Source organism: Thrips palmi, unplaced genomic scaffold (assembly GCF_012932325.1).
Source record: "Thrips palmi isolate BJ-2018 unplaced genomic scaffold, TpBJ-2018v1 HiC_scaffold_12, whole genome shotgun sequence".
NCBI classification, from domain to species: domain Eukaryota; kingdom Metazoa; phylum Arthropoda; class Insecta; order Thysanoptera; family Thripidae; genus Thrips; species Thrips palmi.
The window spans coordinates 12,854,190-12,880,365 of record NW_023144623.1 but is presented as its reverse complement, the minus strand read 5'-3'; the positions used below and the strand labels follow the sequence as shown (position 1 = coordinate 12,880,365).

General features: G+C 60.8%; 1 protein-coding gene across 1 annotated transcript; it reads right to left on the bottom strand.

Moving 5' to 3' along the window:
- Positions 1–8,694: 8,694 nt before the first annotated feature.
- On the bottom strand, positions 8,695–25,653 carry LOC117640248. The gene is made up of 5 exons (XM_034376584.1): positions 25,496–25,653; positions 11,730–11,827; positions 9,801–10,077; positions 9,149–9,723; positions 8,695–9,076 (listed from the first exon to the last, which is right to left on the bottom strand). The coding sequence occupies exons 1-5, from the start codon at positions 25,505–25,507 to the stop codon at positions 8,695–8,697; spliced, it is 1,344 nt and encodes a 447-aa protein (XP_034232475.1). The 5' UTR covers positions 25,508–25,653.
- Between the last annotated feature and the right edge of the window lie 523 nt (positions 25,654–26,176).

Below are 26,176 nucleotides of genomic sequence, written 5' to 3'. Positions count from 1 at the left end.
GGCGCCAGCATCGGGGACGGCATCAGGGCCACGGAGTCCAGCAGCGCGGCCGAGGGCTGCCTGACGGCGGCGATGGTGGCCACGGGGCTTGCGACGGCCGAGCTGACGACGGGGGCGTTCGCGTCCCGGGGCACCAGGATGCGCAGCTTGAGGTTGATCCTGCGCAGCGCATTCAGTCACTTTACGGACACACTGCTCCCAAACAAAAGGTAAGCATCCTAGAAACTACCCCGGTGAGGGAGAGTGATTTCCCACCTTGGATTGGATGCAGTGACCTTCAAAAATCCTCACCGCATCGTCCGGTTACGGTAGTATTTTTTACTGGCACAGACAACGACAACACAGTGTGTCCACAGGTGTGCGACTTACTCCTGCTCCTGCAGCGGTCCTGTGCCGAGGCTCGAACCAGACGAGGGCGCGGAGCCGACCTCCGCGGCCAGCACGAGGACGGCGACCAAGGACAGCGCCGAGGGCACAGGGCGCGCGCGCGTCCGCCACCGATGCCGGCAGGACGCCGGGGGTCGCCGTCGAGTGCTGGCTGTGGGTGTGATGGCCGCGAAGTGACTAGACCCTTGTCGTCGAGCGCCCATCCCGCGCGCCCCACTGCAGTCCGTGTCTTTGCCGTCGCAAGTCCTCACTCGGCGCCCTCCACTGCCAGCGGGGCTCACCCAAGGCCATCGCCCTCTCCCCGCTGAGGCCGGCGGGTCACAGGTCCACGACGAGGCACTGCTTTTCGTCCTGCTTGGCGTCGTGCTGGCACTGAGGTAAGCCCGCGCGCGGCGCGCGGCGATACTCCGCGTGCGCCCCGTGCTCTCGCCGCGGTCGGCGATGCCCCTCGTCGACGGGCAGGTGCTGTGTGGCCCGCGCATGCTGCCGCGCTGCGGCGGGGCGGTTCACGCGGCCGCGGGGGCGCGCGTAGCGAGCGGCGACGCGGACGGCGGCGACATCCTGGCGGCGCGGGACGCTCTGACGGACTGGACCTCGCGGATCATAATCGCCGCCGCGTGGGAATCCGAACTTTCTGTCTCGACTGATTCGGCGTGGCGTGGCGTGGCGTGGCCTGGCGTGGCGTGGCCTGGCGTGGCCTGGCGTGGCGTGGCCTGGCCTGGCGTGGCGTGGCGTGGCGTGGCGTGGCCTGGCGTGGCGTGGCCTGGCCTGGCGTGGCGTGGCGTGGCGTGGCGTGGCCTGGCCTGGCGTGGCGTGGCGTGGCCTGGCGTGGCGTGGCCTGGCGTGGCGTGGCGTGGCGTGGCGTGGCGTGGCGTGGCGTGGCGTGGCCTGGCGTGGCGTGGCGTGGCGTGGCGTGGCGTGGCGTGGCGTGGCGTGGCGTGGCCTGGCGTGGCGTGGCGTGGCCTGGCCTGGCGTGGCGTGGCGTGGCGTGGCGTGGCGTGGCGTGGCCTGGCGTGGCGTGGCGTGGCGTGGCGTGGCGTGGCGTGGCGTGGCGTGGCGTGGCCTGGCGTGGCGTGGCGTGGCCTGGCCTGGCGTGGCGTGGCGTGGCGTGGCGTGGCGTGGCGTGGCGTGGCGTGGCGTGGCTGGCCTGGCGTGGCCTGGCGTGGCGTGGCGTGGCGTGGCCTGGCGTGGCGTGGCCTGGCGTGGCGTGGCGTGGCGTGGCGTCTTACCGCATCGCTTGGACCGTTTCCGCTTTGTCTGGCCAGGCATGACCGCGTCGTCCTGCGCCGCGCCACGCCGCGACACCCGCGCGGGCTTCCGACAAGTTAGTGAGCCTCTCGCGGCAGCCAGCGACACCGGACCGATCCTTCTTCTTCTCCTTCTTCTCCTCCAACTTCTCTTCCAGTTCCGCCGAGCGGCGTCGCCGTCGACGGTCCAAGACGAAGAGGGTGTTCTTTGCTCTAGCTACGCTGCCGGCCCCACGCCCTGCTGCTTCGGGAGATTGTTTCTCTCGATGAGAATGAGACACACCCTCCACCATTAGGGTCTGTGTGTGTGCGTGCGTGTGTGTGTCTGTGTGTGCGTGCGTGTGTGTGTGTCTGTGTGTGTGCACTCGGTGTGGCGCCTCGCGGGGGGCGGAGTGACGTCAGAGATGGCCGCGCGGGAGAAACACGGCGTGGAGACACGATAAAGAAGCGCTTAGCCGCCGCCTTGCAGCTCGCTTGCAGCCTGCTGCCCCGCCTAGCCGGGTGTGAGAAAGAACTCTGACCGCCGCCGTCCAGCCGTCCAGCCGTGCGCGGAGGGGGGGGGGGCTGTAAAGCAGAAGGCGGGGGAGGAGGCCGTAGAGGAGCGGCAGGAGCGTCTCGAGGAAAAAGTGGTTTGCGTTTTATTGAGTGGGCATTTGGAGCGCGTTTTGCAGTGCGGTGCCATGGCGGTGCCGTCACGGTGCAGCCGTCGTGCCTCACAGCCGATTGCCGCCGCGGGATTCTGAGCGGAGCGTCGTCGCGCTGTCTCTCTCGCACCCTCGCGGGACGCGCCACGAGTGCGAGAGAGACAGAGCGACGCAAGCCTGGCGGAAGTTATGATGAATAAGGAGGAGGGATCCGACTGGTGAAAGAAATACTTCTCAAAATGGTCCATTTTCCAATTATTTTTTATTCAATAGAGTTATTTACAGGGTGTGAAAAACGGTTCGCGCCTCGACTTCAACTAGAGGCCGAGGTGGAGGCGCACCGAGACCCAGAGCCCCTCCTCGAGGCTATCTTCCTGATCGCCGCGCCCCGAGCCCCGCCGCGCCACCCGTACTTCCTGGGCTATCTTTTCCCTTTGACGGAGCGCAGCGCGGGCTGCACGGGCTGCGCACCACACACGGGACGCCGGGACGCGCTCCTCCGCCGCTCGATGTAGATCGTGTTGCACGTCAAACGACCCCTCGTTATTTGTTGGGCTGATCCCGGATCAGCATCAAGATTACCACGGCCCCACGGGCACCCCTGCGGGGCCCCTGCACCGCGGCACAGGTGGAACAGTACACAGACATACCACCGGAGTCGTTTCAATTATTGCCGTTTCACTTTATTTTCCGGCGGGTGGCGTGCACTGTTAACTGAAGTGCGTTGTACTGAGTACTGGCCACTAAGCAACGCACTTTAGTTTACAGCGTAGACAGCGCCGCTGACACGTTTCCAAAACGCCCAAAACAACGATTGCGCATCGTTTCGAGAAAAGTGCGGAGGTCCTTTTTGGAGAGTCAGAAACGTGTTGCGCTGCCTTCCCTCGGCGCTAAATCCCGCCCGACGCGGTGTTCTACCGGTACACCTGCGCGGTGTGCTCGGTGCGCTGGTAGTTGAGGCCGCTGACGTGGTGGCGCTGCCTTCCCTCGGCGCCAAATCCCGCCCGACGCGGTGTTCTACCGGTACACCTGCGCGGTGTGCTCGGTGCGCTGGTAGTTGAGGCCGCTGACGTGGTGGCGCTGCCTTCCCTCGGCGCTAAATCCCGCCGACGCGGTGTTCTACCGGTACACCTGCGCGGTGTGCTCGGTGCGCTGGTAGTTGAGGCCGCTGACGTGGTGGCGCTGCCTTCCCTCGGCGCCAAATCCCGCCCGACGCGGTGTTCTACCGGTACACCTGCGCGGTGTGCTCGGTGCGCTGGTAGTTGAGGCCGCTGACGTGGTGGCGCTGCCTTCCCTCGGCGCCAAATCCCGCCCGACGCGGTGTTCTACCGGTACACCTGCGCGGTGTGCTCGGTGCGCTGGTAGTTGAGGCCGCTGACGTGGTGGCGCTGCCTTCCCTCGGCGCCAAATCCCGCCCGACGCGGTGTTCTACCGGTACACCTGCGCGGTGTGCTCGGTGCGCTGGTAGTTGAGGCCGCTGACGTGGTGGCGCTGCCTTCCCTCGGCGCCAAATCCCGCCCGACGCGGTGTTCTACCGGTACACCTGCGCGGTGTGCTCGGTGCGCTGGTAGTTGAGGCCGCTGACGTGGTGGCGCTGCCTTCCCTCGGCGCCAAATCCCGCCGACGCGGTGTTCTACCGGTACACCTGCGCGGTGTGCTCGGTGCGCTGGTAGTTGAGGCCGCTGACGTGGTGGCGCTGCCTCCCCTCGGCGCTAAATCCCGCCCGACGCGGTGTTCTACCGGTACACCTGCGCGGTGTGCTCGGTGCGCTGGTAGTTGAGGCCGCTGACGTGGTTGCGCTGCCTTCCCTCGGCGCCAAATCCCGCCCGACGCGGTGTTCTACCGGTACACCTGCGCGGTGTGCTCGGTGCGCTGGTAGTTGAGGCCGCTGACGTGGTGGCGCTGCCTTCCCTCGGCGCCAAATCCCGCCCGACGCGGTGTTCTACCGGTACACCTGCGCGGTGTGCTCGGTGCGCTGGTAGTTGAGGCCGCTGACGTGGTGGCGCTGCCTTCCCTCGGCGCCAAATCCCGCCCGACGCGGTGTTCTACCGGTACACCTGCGCGGTGTGCTCGGTGCGCTGGTAGTTGAGGCCGCTGACGTGGTGGCGCTGCCTTCCCTCGGCGCTAAATCCCGCCGACGCGGTGTTCTACCGGTACACCTGCGCGGTGTGCTCGGTGCGCTGGTAGTTGAGGCCGCTGACGTGGTGGCGCTGCCTTCCCTCGGCGCTAAATCCCGCCGACGCGGTGTTCTACCGGTACACCTGCGCGGTGTGCTCGGTGCGCTGGTAGTTGAGGCCGCTGACGTGGTGGCGCTGCCTTCCCTCGGCGCCAAATCCCGCCGACGCGGTGTTCTACCGGTACACCTGCGCGGTGTGCTCGGTGCGCTGGTAGTTGAGGCCGCTGACGTGGTGGCGCTGCCTTCCCTCGGCGCCAAATCCCGCCCGACGCGGTGTTCTACCGGTACACCTGCGCGGTGTGCTCGGTGCGCTGGTAGTTGAGGCCGCTGACGTGGTGGCGCTGCCTTCCCTCGGCGCTAAATCCCGCCGACGCGGTGTTCTACCGGTACACCTGCGCGGTGTGCTCGGTGCGCTGGTAGTTGAGGCCGCTGACGTGGTGGCGCTGCCTTCCCTCGGCGCCAAATCCCGCCGACGCGGTGTTCTACCGGTACACCTGCGCGGTGTGCTCGGTGCGCTGGTAGTTGAGGCCGCTGACGTGGTGGCGCTGCCTTCCCTCGGCGCCAAATCCCGCCGACGCGGTGTTCTACCGGTACACCTGCGCGGTGTGCTCGGTGCGCTGGTAGTTGAGGCCGCTGACGTGGTGGCGCTGCCTTCCCTCGGCGCTAAATCCCGCCGACGCGGTGTTCTACCGGTACACCTGCGCGGTGTGCTCGGTGCGCTGGTAGTTGAGGCCGCTGACGTGGTGGCGCTGCCTTCCCTCGGCGCCAAATCCCGCCCGACGCGGTGTTCTACCGGTACACCTGCGCGGTGTGCTCGGTGCGCTGGTAGTTGAGGCCGCTGACGTGGTGGCGCTGCCTTCCCTCGGCGCTAAATCCCGCCGACGCGGTGTTCTACCGGTACACCTGCGCGGTGTGCTCGGTGCGCTGGTAGTTGAGGCCGCTGACGTGGTGGCGCTGCCTTCCCTCGGCGCTAAATCCCGCCGACGCGGTGTTCTACCGGTACACCTGCGCGGTGTGCTCGGTGCGCTGGTAGTTGAGGCCGCTGACGTGGTGGCGCTGCCTTCCCTCGGCGCCAAATCCCGCCCGACGCGGTGTTCTACCGGTACACCTGCGCGGTGTGCTCGGTGCGCTGGTAGTTGAGGCCGCTGACGTGGTGGCGCTGCCTTCCCTCGGCGCCAAATCCCGCCCGACGCGGTGTTCTACCGGTACACCTGCGCGGTGTGCTCGGTGCGCTGGTAGTTGAGGCCGCTGACGTGGTGGCGCTGCCTTCCCTCGGCGCCAAATCCCGCCCGACGCGGTGTTCTACCGGTACACCTGCGCGGTGTGCTCGGTGCGCTGGTAGTTGAGGCCGCTGACGTGGTGGCGCTGCCTTCCCTCGGCGCCAAATCCCGCCCGACGCGGTGTTCTACCGGTACACCTGCGCGGTGTGCTCGGTGCGCTGGTAGTTGAGGCCGCTGACGTGGTGGCGCTGCTGCTGCGGCGGCGGCTGCAGGCGGTGCTGCGGGTGTGGCTGCCGCCGCAGCTGGTGCGCCGGGTTCTCCTCGGCGTCGTTCTCAACGCCGCCGTCGTCCACCTCGGACACGCCGCCGCCGCCGCCGCGGCCCAGGTTGACGAGGGTGATGGACGTGAGCCCGCCGGGGGCGGCGTGGTGCGCGACGCGCTGCGCCTCGGAGCCGTGGTCCACGAGCGTGGGGTGGTGGGCCTGCTGGTGCATGGGCTGCAGCACGAAGCGCGCCGGCGCCGCGGGGGCCACGGGGGCCACGGGCACGGCGGGCGCGGCGTGCACCACGGGCAGTGGCCGGTACACTGTGTGCGTGTGCTGGTGCGACCTAATGTGCACCGGGACCTCGATGACCACCCGGCGCCGCGCGCTGCAACCAAAATCACCGTCATTAATGGCCCCAAGTAGTGCCCGGATTCGGCAGAGGTTCGAAATGGCGGTTCCCGGTTTGACTGGCCGACTAAACTGGCGCCGCGCTGTGGCACTCCACGCTGCCCCTGTTCCTGTTCCCGCTGGGTCCAGCTTTCTTGTTTGCCCGCAGCCTGCCGGCTAGGCAACCCAACGGGCACTCTCCCCGCCGCCGGCCGGGCCAGTCGCTGCTTCGCTGCCAGGGATCCTTTCGACGCCCTGTCTCTGTCGCACGTCGCGCTCATTGAGGGCGTCCCGCAGGGGTGCGAGAGAGACAGGGCGACTATCGGGTCACAGCCAGCCAGCCGCCGGTGGCGAGGCAGCCAACCGCAATTTACTCTTCCGATTTTACTCTCCTTGAAAACCCGCCGCCGTTGGGCCACAGTGTGTCCAACGCAATCGGAACAACAACACATTTACTCTGGTGGTGTCCGCCCTGTGCAGACTGTCTCTCCCCGCCGCCATCGAAAGTGCGAACCTCGTGACCGTGTTACTCACAGCGCGGCCTTCGGCGCCAGGAAGACGGTCAGGGCGGCCAGGACGAGCGCGGGTTGCATCCAGGACATTCCCCCCGCGAGCGAGGCGGGCCGGCGGGGCCGCGGTGGCGCCGCGCGGTCCGGCCGACGGAGACGGGGACAGCGCGCTGCGGCTGCTGGGGCGCTTACTCTGCATTCCATGGCTAGAAGCTTCTGATTAGGGCCCTCCCGGTGGCCGTGCTTTTAGGTCCTCGCGCCGTCGGCGGCCCGTCGGGGGCCCACCGCCACACCCCTCCACCCGGACCGCAGCGCGCCACGCCACGCCGGAGCCGTGAACATTGTGGAGCCGTTTCAACATTTGAAATGCATAAAAACGGTCGCACCTGCGTCCATCGGATTGCCTCGGCGGGGCATTCCGCCTCGCTGCGCCGTGCCGCGTCGCCCTGTCCTGCCCGCCCTGCCCGCCCTGCCCTGCCCTGCCCTGCCCTGCCCTGCCCTGCCTGCCCTGCCCTGCCCTGCCTGCCCTGCCCTGCCCTGCCCTGCCCTGCCCTGCCTGCCCTGCCCTGCCCTGCCCTGCCCTGCCTGCCCTGCCCTGCCCTGCCCTGCCCTGCCCGCCCTGCCCTGCCCGCCCTGCCCTGCCCTGCCCTGCCCTGTCCTGCCCTGCCCTGCCCTGCCCTGGGTCGCGGCAGTCACGGCACTCGACGGGCAGTGTCAAAACTGCGGTCAATTTTCGGAGGGTAAGTCTCAAAGTTCTCTGGGGGCAATTTCTTTTGTCACAGTAATTTAAGTAAGTTTGTGCAGGCCTCATTTTAGTTTCTTTGGTTCTGTTGAAGGCTCTAAATCATAAATCATGACGAGCTCACATCAGTGTCTGTTTTAAAATTCCTGCTCTCAGTCCAGTTCAGTCGTCCTCTTTCCAAAACTACTATTTTTGTTCGTAATGCCTTCGTGCTGTTAACTGGTCCGGGCGCACGGTGACTGGGGCGTTTCGTCTCCGACCTTGCCCTTTTTACCTTTTTTGTCCCTTTTGCGGCGGTCATAGACCCAGACGGCGCCCCGCGGCACCGACTGATCAGTTCGACTCGGAGGAGAGGGGGGTGGGGGGGTTTAATGAGCTGTCGTTTTTCTGTATTATTGTTTTTTATTCAACATGAAATTTTTAACAGATTAACAGGATATATGTACAAAATATTCTGTTTTACGTTTTTATTTTTCAAACTTAACAACAACGACAAGCAATAACCAAAAACGAACTTTTGCAAACAGTAGATTGCAGAATGAAACACAACAACAATAAGTCCTCCAGGTTTTGATGTCATGCACTCAGTCTCGGACTAGACTCAGAACTAAAAGGTAAATAAATAACCGTAAATAGTTTTTACAAGACAGGTCACTTTGACGCAATAAGAGCGAGTGTTTAGTTTATACATGCATAAATATCGAAACAAGCACTGTCGAGAGAGACGAGAAGGGGTGACGCGTCGCATGAAAAACAAAAAAAAATGTATGTACAATGTTACAGCGGTGGCGCGTCGTCAAAACAATAATTTACCTCAAATAAATAGTAATCAGAGACCGTAATGAAATTGTTCCGCGACGGCAAGCAGTGCGTGGCCGCCGTGAAGTGGGGCCGAAAAATGCCCAGCCGTCCTCCAGGGTCGCCAACGGGAGGGGGAGACTCTAGGCGAACGAGGCTTGAAGGCGCTGCAGCCGCCAGCAGTCGCCAGCAGTTGGCCACTCTGAGGAAACATCTCTGGGGCGGCGGCGGCCCCGAGGGCGGCTTGGCGGCGGCGACACAGAGTCATCCGAGTGCAGAGTCGCCTCCCCCGGACGGCGCGGTCGTCGGCGTGCTGCCTCAGCCCCAGTACTGCGGCTTCCTGGTGCGGAAGAAGTTGGAGTCGGCCGTCCGCACGTCGCTGACGGCCTGCTCGTCGTGCGCCGGCCGGTGGTTGCCGCCCTGGTGGCCGCCCTGGTGGCCGCCCTGGCCGGCGCTGGTGTGCCTGGTGGCCGTCTCCGAGGCGGCGCCGGACAGCTCGTAGTTGAAGTTGGCCGCCGACAGGGTGCGGTCGTCCTGCTGCTCGCCGCGGAACTTGGCGTGGTACATGCTCTGATGGCGCTTGCTGTCGCCGGGCTGCTTGGGCTTCTTGCGCGCCTTGCCGCTGTACGACGGCCGCCGGTACTCGCTCTCCCTGCTCGAGTCGTCCGCGTCGTGCAGCGTGCCGTCGTGCAGCGAGTACCTGCGGCAGAGGCGACCGGTTCAGGGGTGCACTGCACTGTCGAACAAAATGATGACGTGAGGGAGCACTTACCTCGTCTTGCTGGGCCGCCGGTACGACGTCTGCCGCGTGGAGTGTGACGAGGCGGCGAGGCCGCCGTCGAAGTCGTCCGAGTTCTCGGCCAGCTCGATCTCCTCGTCCTCGTAGAGGCCGGGGGCGAGGCCGGGTCCCGGCTTGTTGTGCCGCTTGCTCTGCGTGGAGGCGGGCGCGCTCTCGGAGCTGTCCCCCGGGTAGCCGTGGCGGTAGAACTGATTGTGCTGGTTGATGAAGCGCTCCTCCAGGTCAAGGTGGCCGGTGCCCGGCTCCTCCTCGTCGGTGCCGTAGGGCGGGTACTGCGGCGCGGGCACCCGGTAGCCGCCGTCCGGGCCCCAGCCCTTGGGGTAGCCCGTCTCCTGCTGCTGCAGCTTGCTGGTCGACTTGGTCTTCTTCCGGGGCCGGTCCTCCTCGGGCTCGGGCTCGTCGTCCAGCCGCAGGTCGTCGTCCTCGGCGTAGCCGTCCGCGTAGGTGGGCAGCTGCGGCCGCGACTTCTTGGCGGTCTTGGACTTCTTGGACTTCTTGGAGCCGCGGTACCGCACCCTGGTGGCGGCGGGGCTGCTGCCGCGGGTCGCCTGCTGCAAAATTAGAAATTCATGATTAGAAATTTTGGTAAATCTTGTTGTTGGTGATGGTGATGCCGTTGCCTTACCTGTGCCCACGGCTTGTCGCGCGGCCCGCCGTGGCCCCTGCGCTTGGGGGGGCCCTTCCAGCGTGGCCGCGGCGGTCCCCGGGGCGGGCCGCGGTAGTACGGCGGCGGCCTCTTAGAGCCGCGCCGCCGTCGGCTCTCGTGCGCCTGCACCAGGTTGAGCGCCGTCCGCGGGTCCAGGATGTGCACGCGGCGGCGCGGGAACACGAGTGGCTGCAGCTGGCGGGGCAGCGCGGCCGGGACCACGCCGCGGTGCACCACGTGGACGTGGTCCGCCATGCTGCGGCAGGACAGAAAGGAATGACTACGCCGCCAAAGCCAAAGACGCGTTTCGAGCTCCAGAGTCGCTAAATAGGGCTCGAACCGAACGTGTGACCCCACCAATGGATTGCTCTCCGAACGAGGAATCCATTGGTGGGGTCACACGCTCGATTCGAGTCCCGTTCAGCGACGCTGGAGCTCAAAACGCGTCTGTTGTTTTGACCGCCTCCACTGTGCGCTGCTCGTACCCTGTGATGCAGGGCGACGCTGCCCGGAAGTGACCGGAAGTGCCGCGACAGCTTTCGCCGCCAGTCTGAGTGACGACCGCGCGGTACGTGTCGGTAACGGCCACGACGTGGAGCGGCAGGCCGTCGCTCCTTCTCTCTCGCACCCTCGCGGGACGCCTCGTGAGAGCGAGCGAGACAGAGCGACGCGACAGGAGCTGCAGGCAGGGCGCCTTTGTCTATGGCCGCCTTAACGGCCTTGACTGCCAGCAGCACCGCTTTGCGCCGCGAGATGACGGTGCTGTAGGTTTTCCTCCCTTTTTCCGCCATTTCCCACCATTTTCCCGCCTCTTTGCTCTTTATTCGGTTCGTCCTGCTCTTTCGTTCCGTGCCGATCCGCGCAATGGGCCGCTGCCGACGGCCGCCTAGGCCTGCAGAGCGGGCCGTTCCGAACGGCGTCTCGGCGCGCCACCGTCTCTCTCGCACCCCTTGGCGGCGCCCCGCGAGCGCGAGAGAGACAGAGCGACGATGTCCGGAGCCAGGTGACGCGTGGCGCAAGCGCGCAAGCGGCCCGAGCCCCGAAAAGGGGAACATCGGCGTTATGCCTGCCAGGCCCGGCAAGCCTCGTGACGAATGCCACCTCCTCAACGAGGCGGGCGGGCCGCCTTTAGGCGCAGCCTTTAGGCCCCTCAGGGCTGTCTGCTGCTTTGTCACACGCTCCGGTTTTTCTTTGTTTTCGTGTCGCCGCGTCTCGCTACTTTCAGCACAGTTTTAAAGACAAATCAAAAGAAAATGTACATCAAACAAAGAAAATGCTGACTTTCAGTAAGGTTAACTTAATCTATCCGGATGGTTCCGACCGGAACTACAGCGGAATGAACCGCCAAGTTGCCACCATTTTGTGACTCAATATCGTGCAACCCCGACGAAGGTGCATTCGTCCTCGTCGCGCGGCAAGCCCGTCACGTCGTGACGGAGGCGCGGTCACGTCGCGTCGAGCCGAGCCGAGCCCTTGTTGCATGTGCAGCCTCGAAATCTGATGCAGCACACGGCCGATTCCCCGTGTAGGGACGCCAGGGATGCACGGCACAGTGAAAGTGCAGAGCGCGCAAGCCGCGCCGGCGCATCCTTCAAAACACCGCACAGTGGGCCAGAAGACCGTGGAGGCGGCCAAAACTCAGGACGCGTTTTGAGCTCCAGAGTCGCTGTCTCGAACCGAACGTGTGACCCCACCAATGGATTCCTCGTTCGGAGCGCAATCCATTGGTGGGGTCACACGTTCGGTACGGAGTCCCATTTAGCGACTCTGGAGCTCAAAACGCGTCTAGAGTTTTGGCCGCCTCCACCGGTCTTCTAGCCCACTGTGCACCGCCGTCCCTATCTCCCTGATTGCGCCTTGTTGCTGCTTAGGTTTGATTCATCTTCGCCGCGGATTGGCGATGCTTACGGTAGTGCCAGCGCTCCGGGCCCAGGTCCGCCGCCTGGCCAGCCGGTCAGCGCCACGCCCAGCACGGCCAGCCCCAGCACCTGGCCCAGCACGCCCCCCTGCAACACACAAACAAAAGGGTCAACAAACCGCACTGACAAACGCCCAGACCCAGGGCGTCATCGAACCGTCGCTACCCCTCGCGCGAGAGAGTCTCTCTGCCACCGCCATCAGGAGCCCCTCGCGCGAGGGGTAGCGACGGGTCGAGTCAGTTCACTTCGCTGTCCCCGATAGTGCCAATCAGTGAATCAGCGGGTGAAGCCACTCAGACACCAGCGTGCTAGAAAGAGACGCAGAGACCGACGAGGCCCTCTGATGCCCGATGGTAAACAACATTGCTCACCAACTCTGCGCGGGGTATCGACGGCTCATTTCACTCTCATCGAAGGCAAGGTAAGTACCAGACAACAATGGGCAACTGCAGTGCGTCTACAGTACTTTTGCAACGTCAAACACACGACGCGGAAACAAGCAGCACCAACAAAAAGCAGCAACAACAACATCAACAAGAAGCCGCCAATGAGCAGCCCCGTATTTGACCAGCGCCTCCGTAACACGAGGACGGCACGTCGCTCCGAGTAGGGCTCTCGTCGCTCCGTCTCTCTCGCACCCCATGAGGACGCCGCCCACGAGTGCGAGAGAGACGGAGCGGTCATGCAACGCGGTGGCGTGCGGCGGCACCCTCCATTGACAGGCATCGCCAAGCAGCTAACGACCATCGCGTTGTGAGCTAACACTTATTATCTCCCGCGAGCTCCTCCCTCTCTCTCAGACTCCATCATCCCCTGGGCGAAGAGATACGGTGCTTTCTCTCCTCTCGCTGCAAAAGGCGGTGCCATGGCGGTGCCGTGGCGGTGCAGTCCATCCGCCGGACTGCCCGGACGGACGACGTCCAGTCCGTCTCGCAGGCCCACGCCGCGGCCGCCAGCCCCGCCAGCACCGCCTCCTCGCCGCGCGGTCGGTTGGCACGCCTGGTACGGTGTAGCCGCCTGATGTACGTTTTTCGTGACGGCGAGGTGGTAGGCTTGTTGCGTTGAGTGCGGCCGGGCGCAGCGTGACAAGAAGGCTATGAGAAATTGCGCAACTGGGAAGAGTCCAGTGTTTCTTGACCCTCCCGCCCTTCATCTTCCTGCAGGCAGGCTTGTTTCCGAAGCGCAGCACTGGCCCGGCAGCGCTATTGCAAAGCGTTCTTGTCTCTGCCCCGCAGACACTTTTAGGCTTCTGCGGATTCTCGTTTTCTTTGCCGTTGTCTCTGGGAATTAATCATTCTTTTTCCTGTCGAAAAAGGAAAGGTAGTACCTCTGGTTCCCACGAGCGGCCAGACAGCGGTGGTGCAACAACTCTGAAATAATTAATGTTGGCGACTACCAGGAAAAGCTGTGACAATTTTTTTCATCGCTCCTCCCTGTGCTGCAGTGGGGAGTGGGTTTTTGAATTCAAGTGGAAAGTGGTGTTCACAATAATCAGCTGCTTGGCCGAAATCCCTCATCTCTTATTGAATCTCACAACAGTCCCTTTCTCCTCCAAAAAAAAATAATTAAAAAGAATACTTTTCCGGCCGGTCGCCCTTTACGATGAGCTGCTACAAGCCCCGGTATGCAAATGAGGAATCTGGACACGGAGTAGCAGCGCTGGACCAATCTGGATTAACTCCCACACCCGTCAGGCCGGTGCCGACAAACCCATAAACATAAAGAGACACCGAAAAGGAAATTCTTCCCGCGCGCGCGCTGATGGCGCTGGGGTCGGTAGTTCCAGTTTTCACCGCGCCAGTGATCGACAGTGATCGACTTGCGATCAATCGAATCCCAAGCCTCGTAACGAGTAGCTCGGCATGCGCGTTGCGTGCCGCCGCCAAATCGCGGACGGGTTGCATGCCTGCCTCTGTCTCTCTCGCACTCACGGCGCGTTGGGCAGTGTGCGAGAGAGACGGCGCGATTGGCGGGAAAGGGCGCTCGCGTGCCGAGCACGCGCCGCGTGCGTGAGATTGTGGTCGCTGCCTTGAGTTGTTGTTGTTGTTGTTGTTTTTCATTGAGTAACGGCGAATTAGCTGGTGTCGCGCCGCTAGTGAATGAAACGAATGAATGAAGACTTCTTGGCGCCGTCGGGATAGGTTAGGGTTGGCCGGCATGGTCAGTGCATCAGACAGGAAGGAAATGAAAGCGGCATGGGCTGCGGTACACGAACACACACACACACACGCCGACGCGCACACTACAAATCTACAACACAAACCGACGACCACGTCATGTATGACGCGGTGCCGTCATAACAAAACAAGAGCGGCCGCCGGACTGTGCGCGCGCGCGCGCCGGAGGTGAACGGTACCTCACGCAGGCTGGCCACCCCACTCGCAACGGGGCGCACGATGACCACGATACCGTGCTTTACATCGCCAAGACGCGATGAAAGCGGACACACTGTAGTGTCGCCCTTCGGCCGGCCCGCCACCTTTCCCTCACTGAAGACACGGCGGCGTCGCCGTGCCCCCGCGGCAGGGCTGCCCCGTTTTACAGCAAAACGCCGTTGTCGATGTTTCTGTCTTTTTCTGGTAGATTAAAACTAGATTGCATTGAATCACCTCGCAACAGGGATCGTGAACAGGACGCCCAGCTGGCGAGAGGCGATCGATCGATATCGATACTCGCCGCCCCCCCCCCTTTCCCCCCTCTCTGCTCGCGGCACCTGCGAGGCAGCTGCATCCCATCTCTGCAGTGAATCGTTTGCGTGGCTGGTGCATAAATAGCGCACAGGTGCAGCGTGCCTGCATCGCTCTGTCTCTCTCGCACCCCCACGGGTCCTCACGGGCCGCCCCTGGAGTGCGAGAGAGACAGTCCTCCGCGAATGAGCGGCGCCGGGAGGGTCGCGGTCGCGATCGGAAAGCGACCTCACGTCGGAACAATAACAGACTGGCCGGGCGAATCCGAACAATGCCGTCGCTCCGTCTCTCTCACACTAAATGTTTATGTAGAATTTTGTACGTGCCACTTGCACGATTTTGTGCATGCGGGGAATTTGCATAATATTGTGCGTGAAAATGCATGTATTTATGCAAATTCACGCACAATTTTATGCACGACGGCACACAAGTTTAAAATTATGCATCACCACGTACAAAATTGTACATAAACATTTAGTGTGCTCGCACTCGCGGGGCGTGTCGGAAGGGTGCGAGAGGGACGGAGCGACGGGGGCGCCTAGCGGGCTGCTGCAGCAGCGGGTGCATAAAGAGAAACCCGACCTAAAGCACGTCCCTCCCTGGGCCTCGGCCTCAGCCTCGGCTCGCTGCGAGGCCTTCCCTTCCAGTGTACTCCTTGACCTGCACTGCACCAGCAGGGCGGTGCCTCCGCACAGTGGATCGGACGCTTTGGGTCTTTGCCGGAGAATGGAGGAGTGTCTTCCGAGACCCTTGGACCTCCTGGAGAAGACCGGGTACCTCCTGTCCCCAGGCTCGGACTGGCCCCCAAAAGGCCCCGGCAGATAACACCGCAAAAGGCCCCCGATCATCATTGTTTTTACCCTTCATGACCAACTTTGTGAGGCTACCGCTCCCAAACTAGTTGCGGTCAATAGGCTTCCCGTACAGGACATGAAATAGTAGGGTCTTAAGAATTCTAGGGCGTCGAGGGAGGCCTTTTACGGCAACTAGATTGGACACAGTGGCCGCTCAAAGTCAGCAAAATCAGCAAATTTCCGAGATTCGACTAATTTTGACCAGCTTGGTCGGAAAATCGTTGCGGTCAAAGGCAAAATCGTTGTGGTCAACGTCTTCCCTATACAGGGCATGAAAGAGTAGGGTCTTGAGAATACTAGGACGTCGAGGGAGGCCTTTTACGGCAACTAGATTGGACACAGTGGCCGTCCAAAGTCAGCAAAATCAGCAAATTTCCGAGATTCGACCACTTTTTGACCAACTTTGGTCCCAAAATCGTTGCGGTCAAAGGCAAAATCGTTGTGGTCAACGTCTTCCCGACACAGGGCATGAAAGAGTAGGGTCTTGAGAATACTAGGACGTCGAGGGAGGCCTTTTACGGCAACTAGATTGGACACAGTGGCCGCCCAAAGTCAGCAAAATCAGCAAATTTCCGAGATTCGACCACTTTTTGACCAACTTTGGTCCCAAAATCGTTGCGGTCAAAGGCAAAATCGTTGTGGTCAACGTCTTCCCGACACAGGGCATGAAAGAGTAGGGTCTTAAGAATACTAGGACGTCGAGGGAGGCCTTTTACGGCAACTAGATTGGACACAGTGGCCGCTCAAATTCAGCAAAAACGGCTACTTTCGGAGATTTAATCACTTTTTGACACTTTGTGACGTTACTGGTCACAAAGCCGAAGGCCCCGGCAGATTTTTCTGCCTGTCTGCCCTGGCCAGTCCGAGCCTGCCTGTCCCTCTACCCACCCACTGTCATTGACCTCAACGGTCAGTTCCACCTGTTTTGGCTCCGAACAGTGCTTGTCACTCTGTCTCTCTCGCACCTCCAGCGGTGCTCGCCTGGGGTCCTCTGGGAGGGGCAGCGCGCGCGTTCAAGACACATGACAATGCCGCCCGCTTACCATCGGACGGCTCCACACCCACGAAGTCGCCGTGTTAGCCCACCCTCTCCGTATTTTTCGCGGTGTTTGCCCCCGCGGTCCTTGTCCTTTTCACTTCCCGGGCCGGAGCCGTTGCTGGAGCCTGCTAGAGTGGCCGGAGTCCTCTGCCGGACCGTGCCGCCGTACATGGCGGCGCTTCGTCCGGAGGTGGCCGCGCGGACTCCGGGAGCTCATTTCGCAGTCTCACTTCCTTCCGGAGAGCACCGCGGCTTGTCCAGCGCGCCGCCAGCGCCGCCAGCGCAGTGCGACGAACCCTCTGGACGGGGCCTGCAAAGCTGCGAGTGTGTCCAGTCCAGCCAATCAGGCGGGGGCTGCGTCGTGAGTTACTGTACTTGGAGTGTACACCACTGCGTACGCACCGCTCACTCTCCGTCCAGGAGAGGCGCGTCTTGGACGGCGCGGACACTGCAGATGCATCCGGCCTGGCGACGCAAACACACACATGCACACACACACACACACACACACACACACCAGTGGATCCCCGCCGCGTGGGAACGGGCTTAACGAACACTTACACACACACACACACACACACACACACACACACACACACACACACACACACACACACACACACACACACACACCAGCCCACCCCCGCATTCATTTCACGCCGTGCACAGCACACACCTTAATGGATGGAGGATGTGGCGGAACCGGAAAAGAAGTAGCCACTGTCTCGTGTAGTGTGTCTTGTTCCAAGAAGAAGAAGAAGAAGAAGAAGAAAGAAGAAGAAGAAGAAGAAGAAGAAGAAGAAGAAGAAGAAGAAGATTTTTGATTTGATTTTTGATTTATTCAATTTTTTAACAGGGTACAAGAAGAAGAGGCAGAAGAAGAAGCAGAAGGAAGAGAAGAAGAAGAGACAGAGGAAGTAGAAGCGGTATTAGCAAAGCGGCGGCACTTGCAGTTTGCACGCGGATAATGTTTTGATTCACTTTTGGCACTCCTGCGGTCCAGGAAGCGTTTTTGGCCCCATGTTTTGTTTTCCTCCGCGCTGCCGCGGGCTGCAGGTCCGGTGGTCGAAGAAGGCGTATGACGCAAGGGCGGCGCGCGCGTGTGTGTTACACTCTCTCTGTTATCTTGATTCGCGCGCGCGGTATGACTGGGCGCCGTGTGTGTGTGTGTGTGTGTGTGTGTGTGTGTGTGTGTGTGTGTGTGTGTTGGCCGAACGCGGCTTTACTTTTCACTCGCGTTTCGCCCCGATGACTAATCGCGTCGCCTCGTGGTGGTGCAGCCAGTCCGGACTTCTGCCACAGGTGGAGTGGAAGGGGGAGGGGAGGAGGGGGGGGGGAGATTAGAGGCGAAAATGTCAAAGAAAAAGTAGGGGTCAGAGGCTGCGCGAAGCTGGACACCCTTTACTTTCATATGAGTGCAGATTAAGTGGGGAGTGGGAATTCCCCCCCGTCACTACGCCACTGCTCACACGGTTAGACTTGGTCCTGAAAGATTCAGGACCGTAACGCGTCCCTGAGGTAGCCGGACACCCGTTTCCAGGACGGGAGTGGCGAAATTCAACCAGTTTGCCGTTTGGTCCTGGAAACGGGTGTCATTGGCGACGTTTGTCACCCGTTTCCAGGACGGTTCGGAATGTTTGGGGCTCTCGGTCCTGGAAACGAGTCTCGGCGGGCCCAAGACGCCGAAGTAAGACCAGTTCGCACCTGGTAGCTTGCACACTGAACTACATTGTACCGCTGGGCAATGATGCGCCATTCCCGCAGTGCGTTTCATGGAAAAAATCGGCAGCAAAAAGTGGCAATACGAAAGTCTCAAGGAGACCCGCCGATCAGCTTCGGTGTTCTTATGGGAACCGGGCCTTCATCCGACGCATCCCTGCCGCGCAATTCGACAGATTAGTGGAGTTCGTATTGGGCTGGCCCACCCGAAGTGCGCGCGGTTTCTGTGGTACAGTGAGAGTCCAGATTCAGAGGCCTTACCTCAGAGGGGTCACATTGGGTATTTGAACCCGCGACCCCGAGTGCCGAGTCTAGTCAACTCCTCTACCCTGACCGCTCAGCCACCGAACCAGCTTGTCGGCGGCGATGTCGCAACTCCTCTTGAGCTGCCGTTCGAGAAATCTGGTCCCGAAAAAAGGGTACCTAGAGCGGTCTCGAACCCGGGACCTGCCGCTTCCCACATCATGCTCTTAACCACTGAGCCACCGAGATGCCATGGCACCCGCCGTGCCTGCGCAGGTACCCAATCTTCTGTGGATATACCTCCCCAAGCAATTGGTCGCCGAAAAAATTGTGTATACTAGCCAGGGGAAGGCCTTCGGCCTCGATGCTAAGCTGGATTCTGCTGGAGATGGTAATGCATTTTCATCAGTTGTAAATTTGGATGTGTTTATTTTGAAAATGAGCCTCTTTTCTTTTTGGGGGGTGATAGCCAGGAAGTATGCTTTTGCGCAAAGGATTGTGATTCGGCAATGGTTGGTTTCTCCTTGAATCGACGGAAGGCTATTTAATAATCTAAAACTAAATGTTCCAACCAATCCTAACCTAACCTAACGGGCTCGTGACAGATCTTACTCTACTCGTGACAGATCTTACCCTACTCTCGACAGATTTTATTCTCAAACTAAATGGTCCAACCAAACCTAACCTAACCTAACGGGCTCGTGACAGATCTTTCTCTACTCGTGACAGATCTTTCCCTACTCTCGACCGATCTTATTCTCAAACTAAATGATCCAACCAATCCTAACCTAACCTAACGGGCTCGTGACAGATCTTACTCTACTCGTGACAGATCTTACCCTACTCTCGACAGATTTTATTCTCAAACTAAATGGTCCAACCAAACCTAACCTAACCTAACGGGCTCGTGACAGATCTTTCTCTACTCGTGACAGATCTTTCCCTACTCTCGACCGATCTTATTCTCAAACTAAATGATCCAACCAATCCTAACCTAACCTAACGGGCTCGTGACAGATCTTCCTCTCCTCGCGAAAGATCATACCCTACTCGCGACAGATCTTATTCTCAAACTAAATGGCCTATGAAGCTTGGCGTACGACTATGGAGCTTGGACTATTGAGCTTGGACTATAGAATATGGACTATGGAGCTTAGACTATGGAGCTTGGACTATGGAGCTTGGACTATGGAGCTTGGACTATAGAGTTTGGACTATGGAGCTTGGACTATAGAGCTTGGACTATAGAGTTTGGACTATGGAGCTTGGACTATAGAGCTTGAACTATAGAGCTTGGACTATGGAGCTTCGACTATGTATACGCATATGAATATAGTAAAAATAAACAGAGGAAGATACCTCTTGTAAACTAAAGGTATCAGGGGGGGGGTCGGACAAATGAGCTATTCAAAATCCCAAACAGGGTGCTTCGCTTCGCTCAGCAACTACCAGTCCCGAACCCGGGACCTCCCGCTTCCCGCGACATGCTCTTAACCACTGAGCCACCGGGACGCCATGGCACCCGCCATGCCTGCGCAGGTACCCAATCTTCTCTGGATATACCCCCCAAGCAATTGGTCGCCGAAAAAATTGTGTATACTACCGGTCCCGAACCCGGGACCTGCCGCTTCCCACATCATGCTCTTTACCACTGAGCTACCGGAGGACCATGGTGCTCGCTCTGCCAGCGCTGGTACTCAATCCTCTCCGGATAGACCTCCTCAAGAAGTTTGTTGCCGTTGCCGAAAAATTTGATCATGGCACTAGTCTTGAACCCGAGACCTGCCAGTCAGGAACGGAGCACTCTAACCACTGCGCTATCAGGTTGCTATGCACGCCACCCACCTCGCGCCAAACTTGAATAGCCACCCATCTTGCTTGATGCTGGACAAATTATAAGTTCGGCGCTAGGAGAGCGGCGCTCATAGCAAACTGGTGGCGCAGTGGTTAGAGTGCTCCGTTCCTGACTGGCAGGTCTCGGGTTCAAGACTAGTGCCATGATCAAATTTTTCGGCAACGGCAACAAACTTCTTGAGGAGGTCTATCCGGAGAGGATTGAGTACCAGCGCTGGCAGAGCGAGCACCATGGTCTTCCGGTAGCTCAGTGGTAAAGAGCATGATGTGGGAAGCGGCAGGTCCCGGGTTCGGGACCGGTAGTATACACAATTTTTTCGGCGACCAATTGCTTGGGGGGTATATCCAGAGAAGATTGGGTACCTGCGCAGGCATGGCGGGTGCCATGGCGTCCCGGTGGCTCAGTGGTTAAGAGCATGTCGCGGGAAGCGGGAGGTCCCGGGTTCGGGACTGGTAGTATACACAATTTTTTCGGCGACCAATTGCTTGGGGAGGTATATCCACAGAAGATTGGGTACCTGCGCAGGCACGGCGGGTGCCATGGCATCTCGGTGGCTCAGTGGTTAAGAGCATGATGTGGGAAGCGGCAGGTCCCGGGTTCGAGACCGCTCTAGGTACCCTTTTTTCGGGACCAGATTTCTCGAACGGCAGCTCAAGAGGAGTTGCGACATCGCCGCCGACAAGCTGGTTCGGTGGCTGAGCGGTCAGGGTAGAGGAGTTGACTAGACTCGGCACTCGGGGTCGCGGGTTCAAATACCCAATGTGACCCCTCTGAGGTAAGGCCTCTGAATCTGGACTCTCACTGTACCACAGAAACCGCGCGCACTTCGGGTGGGCCAGCCCAATACGAACTCCACTAATCTGTCGAATTGCGCGGCAGGGATGCGTCGGATGAAGGCCCGGTTCCCATAAGAACACCGAAGCTGATCGGCGGGTCTCCTTGAGACTTTCGTATTGCCACTTTTTGCTGCCGATTTTTTCCATGAAACGCACTGCGGGAATGGCGCATCATTGCCCAGCGGTACAATGTAGTTCAGTGTGCAAGCTACCAGGTGCGAACTGGTCTTACTTCGGCGTCTTGGGCCCGCCGAGACTCGTTTCCAGGACCGAGAGCCCCAAACATTCCGAACCGTCCTGGAAACGGGTGACAAACGTCGCCAATGACACCCGTTTCCAGGACCAAACGGCAAACTGGTTGAATTTCGCCACTCCCGTCCTGGAAACGGGTGTCCGGCTACCTCAGGGACGCGTTACGGTCCTGAATCTTTCAGGACCAAGTCTAACCGTGCAGCACGTTTCACACGCGGATCTTGAAACTGATTGGGCATCCGCCGGGCTCCCCTCACATCATCTCCCTTCTAGTCCCTTCCCCCTTCCCCGGCACGTATTGCGATTTTAAACAACTCCACTCTTCGAACAATACTACTTTTCCGAACTCCTCTCCATCCCGCGGCATCACGGACACCCCCCCCTCCCCCCCACCGGCAATATGACCGACCGCTTCTGCACCTGGGCGCACGCCTCTCGTGTGTGTGTGTGTAGGTGTGTGTGTGTGTGTGTGTGTGTGTGTGTGTGTGTGTGTGATACGAGAGGGGGGCAGGGGCAGTGAAAACCTGCTACACACCTACCTATTAGAGCACACTTTCGCTACCGCTGCCGCCACAGCCTCCGCTTCGGCGCAGACCAGCCGGCGGTCATTCCCTTGGCCGGCCCAACCCAGAGCGCGCGCGCGCACACACACACACACACACACACACACACACACACACACACAGGAAGGAAAGATGTGCAGACGGGCAGTATGAGCCGCGGATATCGGACATGGCGATTCCATAAGAGACCACACACCAGGATCGTGTCTACGGTTGAGCAGCTCGGGGTGGCACGGCTTGGCGGGGGCCGCTGGCATCTGAATACAGCGGAGGAGGAGGCACACTGTTGGACCTGACTCCTCGCGGATGGGCAGCCAGACAGACAGGCTGACAGGCCGGGCCATAACCGTTATTGTAAAGTAGACAAACTGCGCCCGGCCGATGGACACTAACGCCGCCACTATATCGATCGGACGAAGCCGATGACGAGTGCCATGCATCACACCGCTGCAAGTGCCCTTGTACGGAAACAGGATATGAAAGCACACACACACACACACACACACACACACACACACACACACACACAACACACACAGGCTAAACGAGCGCTAAGTTCGCGCGCCTCGGAATCCGGTCGCGACTCCATCAAGACGGATGAATGGCGCCGTGATCGCCCCCTCCTCGTTAGTCCGCTTCATTCCGGACTCATCACCTTCCAGTGTGGTGCCGTCTCTCTCTCTCGCGGGACTGCCCGCGACGGGTGCGAGAGAGACTGCGCGATAGCCGCGGTAGCGCAACCGATGAGGACGTGTCGGCGGCCACTCGCGGGCGGAGCAGGGGAAGCAGGTGCCGACGACTTGCCGACTGCACTTCGTTGTCTCTCTCGCACTCATGGGGCATCCCGTGGGGGCGCGAGAGAGACAAAGCGGCGAGACAACTCGTCGCTAGGCTGACGGGCCGAGCACGAGGGTGGCCTTTCTCCCACAGCGCTCCCGATCAGCAGTCAACTACCGCCTTAAAAAATCATCGATAAATTTGGCAAAAGACTATTTTATTGTTGTTGTTTTTTTGGCTGGCAGTGCCGCCGTCGTTGTCTGCTGCTGCTGACTGATCCGACACGATGAGGACATTAAAACGCTCGCCGCGGGCGTCGCCGCGTCGCCGCCGGCACCGGTTGGTACGTAGTCGACGAGATGGCCCGGGGACAGGTTCAAACCGCACACGCGCGGCGCCGAGAGCAAGACGGGCAGCACCGACGGGCTCGGCACGCTGTCTCCCTCGCACTCACGGGGCGCCCCCTCGGGGTGCGAGGGAGACAGAGCGCCGTTCGAGATCTGTCTGCTGGATGAGGGCGCCGGCGGTGAAAATTTGAGAGGGAGTCGCCCCGCGGTGCGCGGCCTGGCCGTCGGCTCGCCGTCGTGGCCGTCGCCGCGGGGACGCCGTCGACGCGACCGCCGCGAGGGTGTTGGTCTCGCGGGGCACTCGGCTGGGCCGCGCCGCCGGCGATGCCCTTTCTCAGTCACGACGCCGACCTCTGCACCGGAAGCATTGCGGATTCCACGCGCGGCTTGCCCGGGGACCGGGGTTCGATCCCCGGCGCCGCGGACTCCATTTTACGGGCCGTAATGGAGCGAGCTGCTTGCCGCTTTCCAGCGGCTGGCCGTGGATTTGGTTCTAGTGCACTGGCAAAGGCGGCGATGAGTGGCTGGATGCGCGCCGTATCAGGCCGAATCCAGGACAGGCTGTCTCTCTCGCACCCAGCGGGCCGCCCCGTGAGTGCGGCAGAGACAGAGCGTCGAAAGCACGCACTGTTCGGCCTGCTGACGTCGTCGTCATCGCCGTCGTCCAGGGCTCGGCTCGGCGCGGCCGGCTCCTGGCCTGGGGCAAGGTGGTTCCGGTTGCCGGTATTCAGACCGACCAGAGAGGAGAACCTGGAGAAGCGGCAGCCGGCCGCAGCCTTGCTCTCTCATGTCACTTCGGGGAGCCAACGCGTTTACCGAATTCCAGGGACGGGCTGCGCCTGTCTGTCCGTCCGTCTGTCCGCACACTCCACCAACCGAAGGGCACGCACTGCAGTGTCACTACCAGTGCATCGGCCTTGCAAACACCCCACGCTGCCCGTAAGGTTCGCACCAGAAAGTCCTCCGGCGCGTGGGATTGCGACGCGTGCATTCCTCCGCGCCGCACAGTTCCATTTAGCGACTCTGGATTGCTCTCCGGACGAGGAATCCATTGGTGGGGTCACACGTTCGGTTCGAGTTCCATTTAGCGACTCTGGAGCTCAAAACGCGTCTAGAGTTTCGTCCTCCTCCACTGGTCTTCTGGCCCACTGTGCGCCGGAGCGCCCGCGAACGCCAGGGTGGGCCGCCCCGCCGAGCCGCCGGGTGTTGCGGCGCAGCCTACCCGCCACTTCGCCGGCGCTCCGTCTCTCTCGCACTCGTGGGGCGGCCCGCGCGTCCCGCGGGGGTGCGAGAGAGACGGAGCGACACGCCTCGGCGCCCCGGCCGAGCGAAAGGGTGCGAGATAAGCGCCCATTGCGTTGCCATAAGGCTTTGCAGTGTAAAAGGCGAGGAGGATGCGAGTGATAACAAGCCAGCGGCTATCAACAGTTTTCTATCCTCACTTTTTCCCGCCGTCGTTCTTGTGGCTTTGATATGGAAATGTCGTTTACACATATTGGTTCCTTTTTGCGTGAGGTAAAGCCAAACGCGCGTCTTCCCGCGAGCGCCAATGTAGACCTATGCACTCAAGATTGATTTTCTGGCGTTCGTTATTTCATGCTCGAGAGCTTGTAGCAATCATCCGCGTCTAAATTGGATCCCCCGTAATGAAGTTATCAGCATAGTGTAACGAAGTGGTCCTGGAAAGAACATGCTCACTTGGCATCGGACTCTCCACAGCACTGCGTTTGCACTGCTCGACATCACCAAAGCAAAGTGCGCATCTGGAAAGGACGACGGGTATCGATACCCGAAGTGCTCCGAAGGACCTCGAATCAGCCGGCTGCCATCTCACAGTGGACCAGAAGACCGGTGGAGGCGGCAAAAATTCTAGGCGCGTTTTGAGCTTCAGAGTCACTAAACAGGACTCAAATCGAACGTGTGACCCCACCAGGATTCCTCGTTCGGAGAGCAATCTATTGATGGGGTCACACGTTCGGTTCGAGTTCTATTTAGCGACTCTGGAGCTCAAAACGCGTCTAGAGTTTCGTTCGCCTGCGCCGGTCTTCTGGCCCACTGTGCATCTGAGCCAATTTGAAGGCGTGCCATCTCGGCAGGCTGGCGCGGCACCACTGTTTCTGCAGAGTGATCCCGAAGACACTGTCGCTCTGTCTCTCTCGCACCGCCGGAGGCCCATGCGGAGGCCCTACGAGTGCGAGAGAGACAGAGCGATGAAGCCACTGTTCGGAATCGGCCGTCTGATTGTTGGTTTTTCATCCGCCTGTCGGCGGTGCCGGCGTGTTCAACTGTCGTCCGGGGCGGTGCCTCTCTCTCTGCCTGATCTCTCACTTACTTTCTTCCAACACGCGTGTGCCAGCACCTATTTTTTCTCTCTCTCTCTTTCTGGCAGCCTCCTCGACGCCGATTAAACTTTAAATGCCTTCGAATGGTCCAGAAAGCGTCCCCGTTTTGTAGCGACTGGCCGAAACTACTGCAAGTCAAACGAATGATTGATGGAGCTGTCGAGTCCGGGTCCACGAGAGATCCTTCTCGTCCGCCGGGACGCGGGTTCGACACCGGCCGCCCGGTTCGTCTTCGACTTACCACGAGCGTCATGGCGCGGCTAGGGGTGACGTAGGGTAATCCTCGACTTGGCGGTGGCCGCGGCCAACATGACACACGCACACACAGGCACACACACACGCGCACACTCGCGCACGCACACACGCGCACCGGCCTCGATCAGCGAGACGCGCGACTGTCCGGGACGGCGTCCGCGCCGCGATTCCCGAGATGCTGGCTCGGCTACCGGCTGCCCGTCCTCAACAGGACTGGCTACACGAGGCTGCGGAGCCGTGGGGCTGCGGAGCCGCGGAGCCACGCGGGGCTGTCGGAGCGAGAGAGGAGGAGGGTTGGGAGGGCCGCGGGGTTCCTGGAGCGTGATGTTGTTGTGGCGCCGCTGGCAGGGCCGGGCCCAGCAGCCTGCCTTCCCCGCCATTCCCTGCTGGCCGCTACCTCCGCCGGACACTCCATCCGACTGGACCAGGACGTCCCCCCCCCCCCCCACCGGTCCGGCTGGCCGCTCGATGTCCCTCTTCTGGTCGTCTTCATCTGACCCTATTCCTGGCCTAGCCAAGGCAGAGCCAAGGCCCTCTCCAAGGCCCCCAACCTATTCCCGCGGCCCGGAGGCGAGAATCCTGGGATGAAAATGAGGAGGAGGGTTATGGCGACGTCCGGTGGGTACGAATCAGCATTTTCCGACGCCAGCCGAAAATTTGCCAAAAA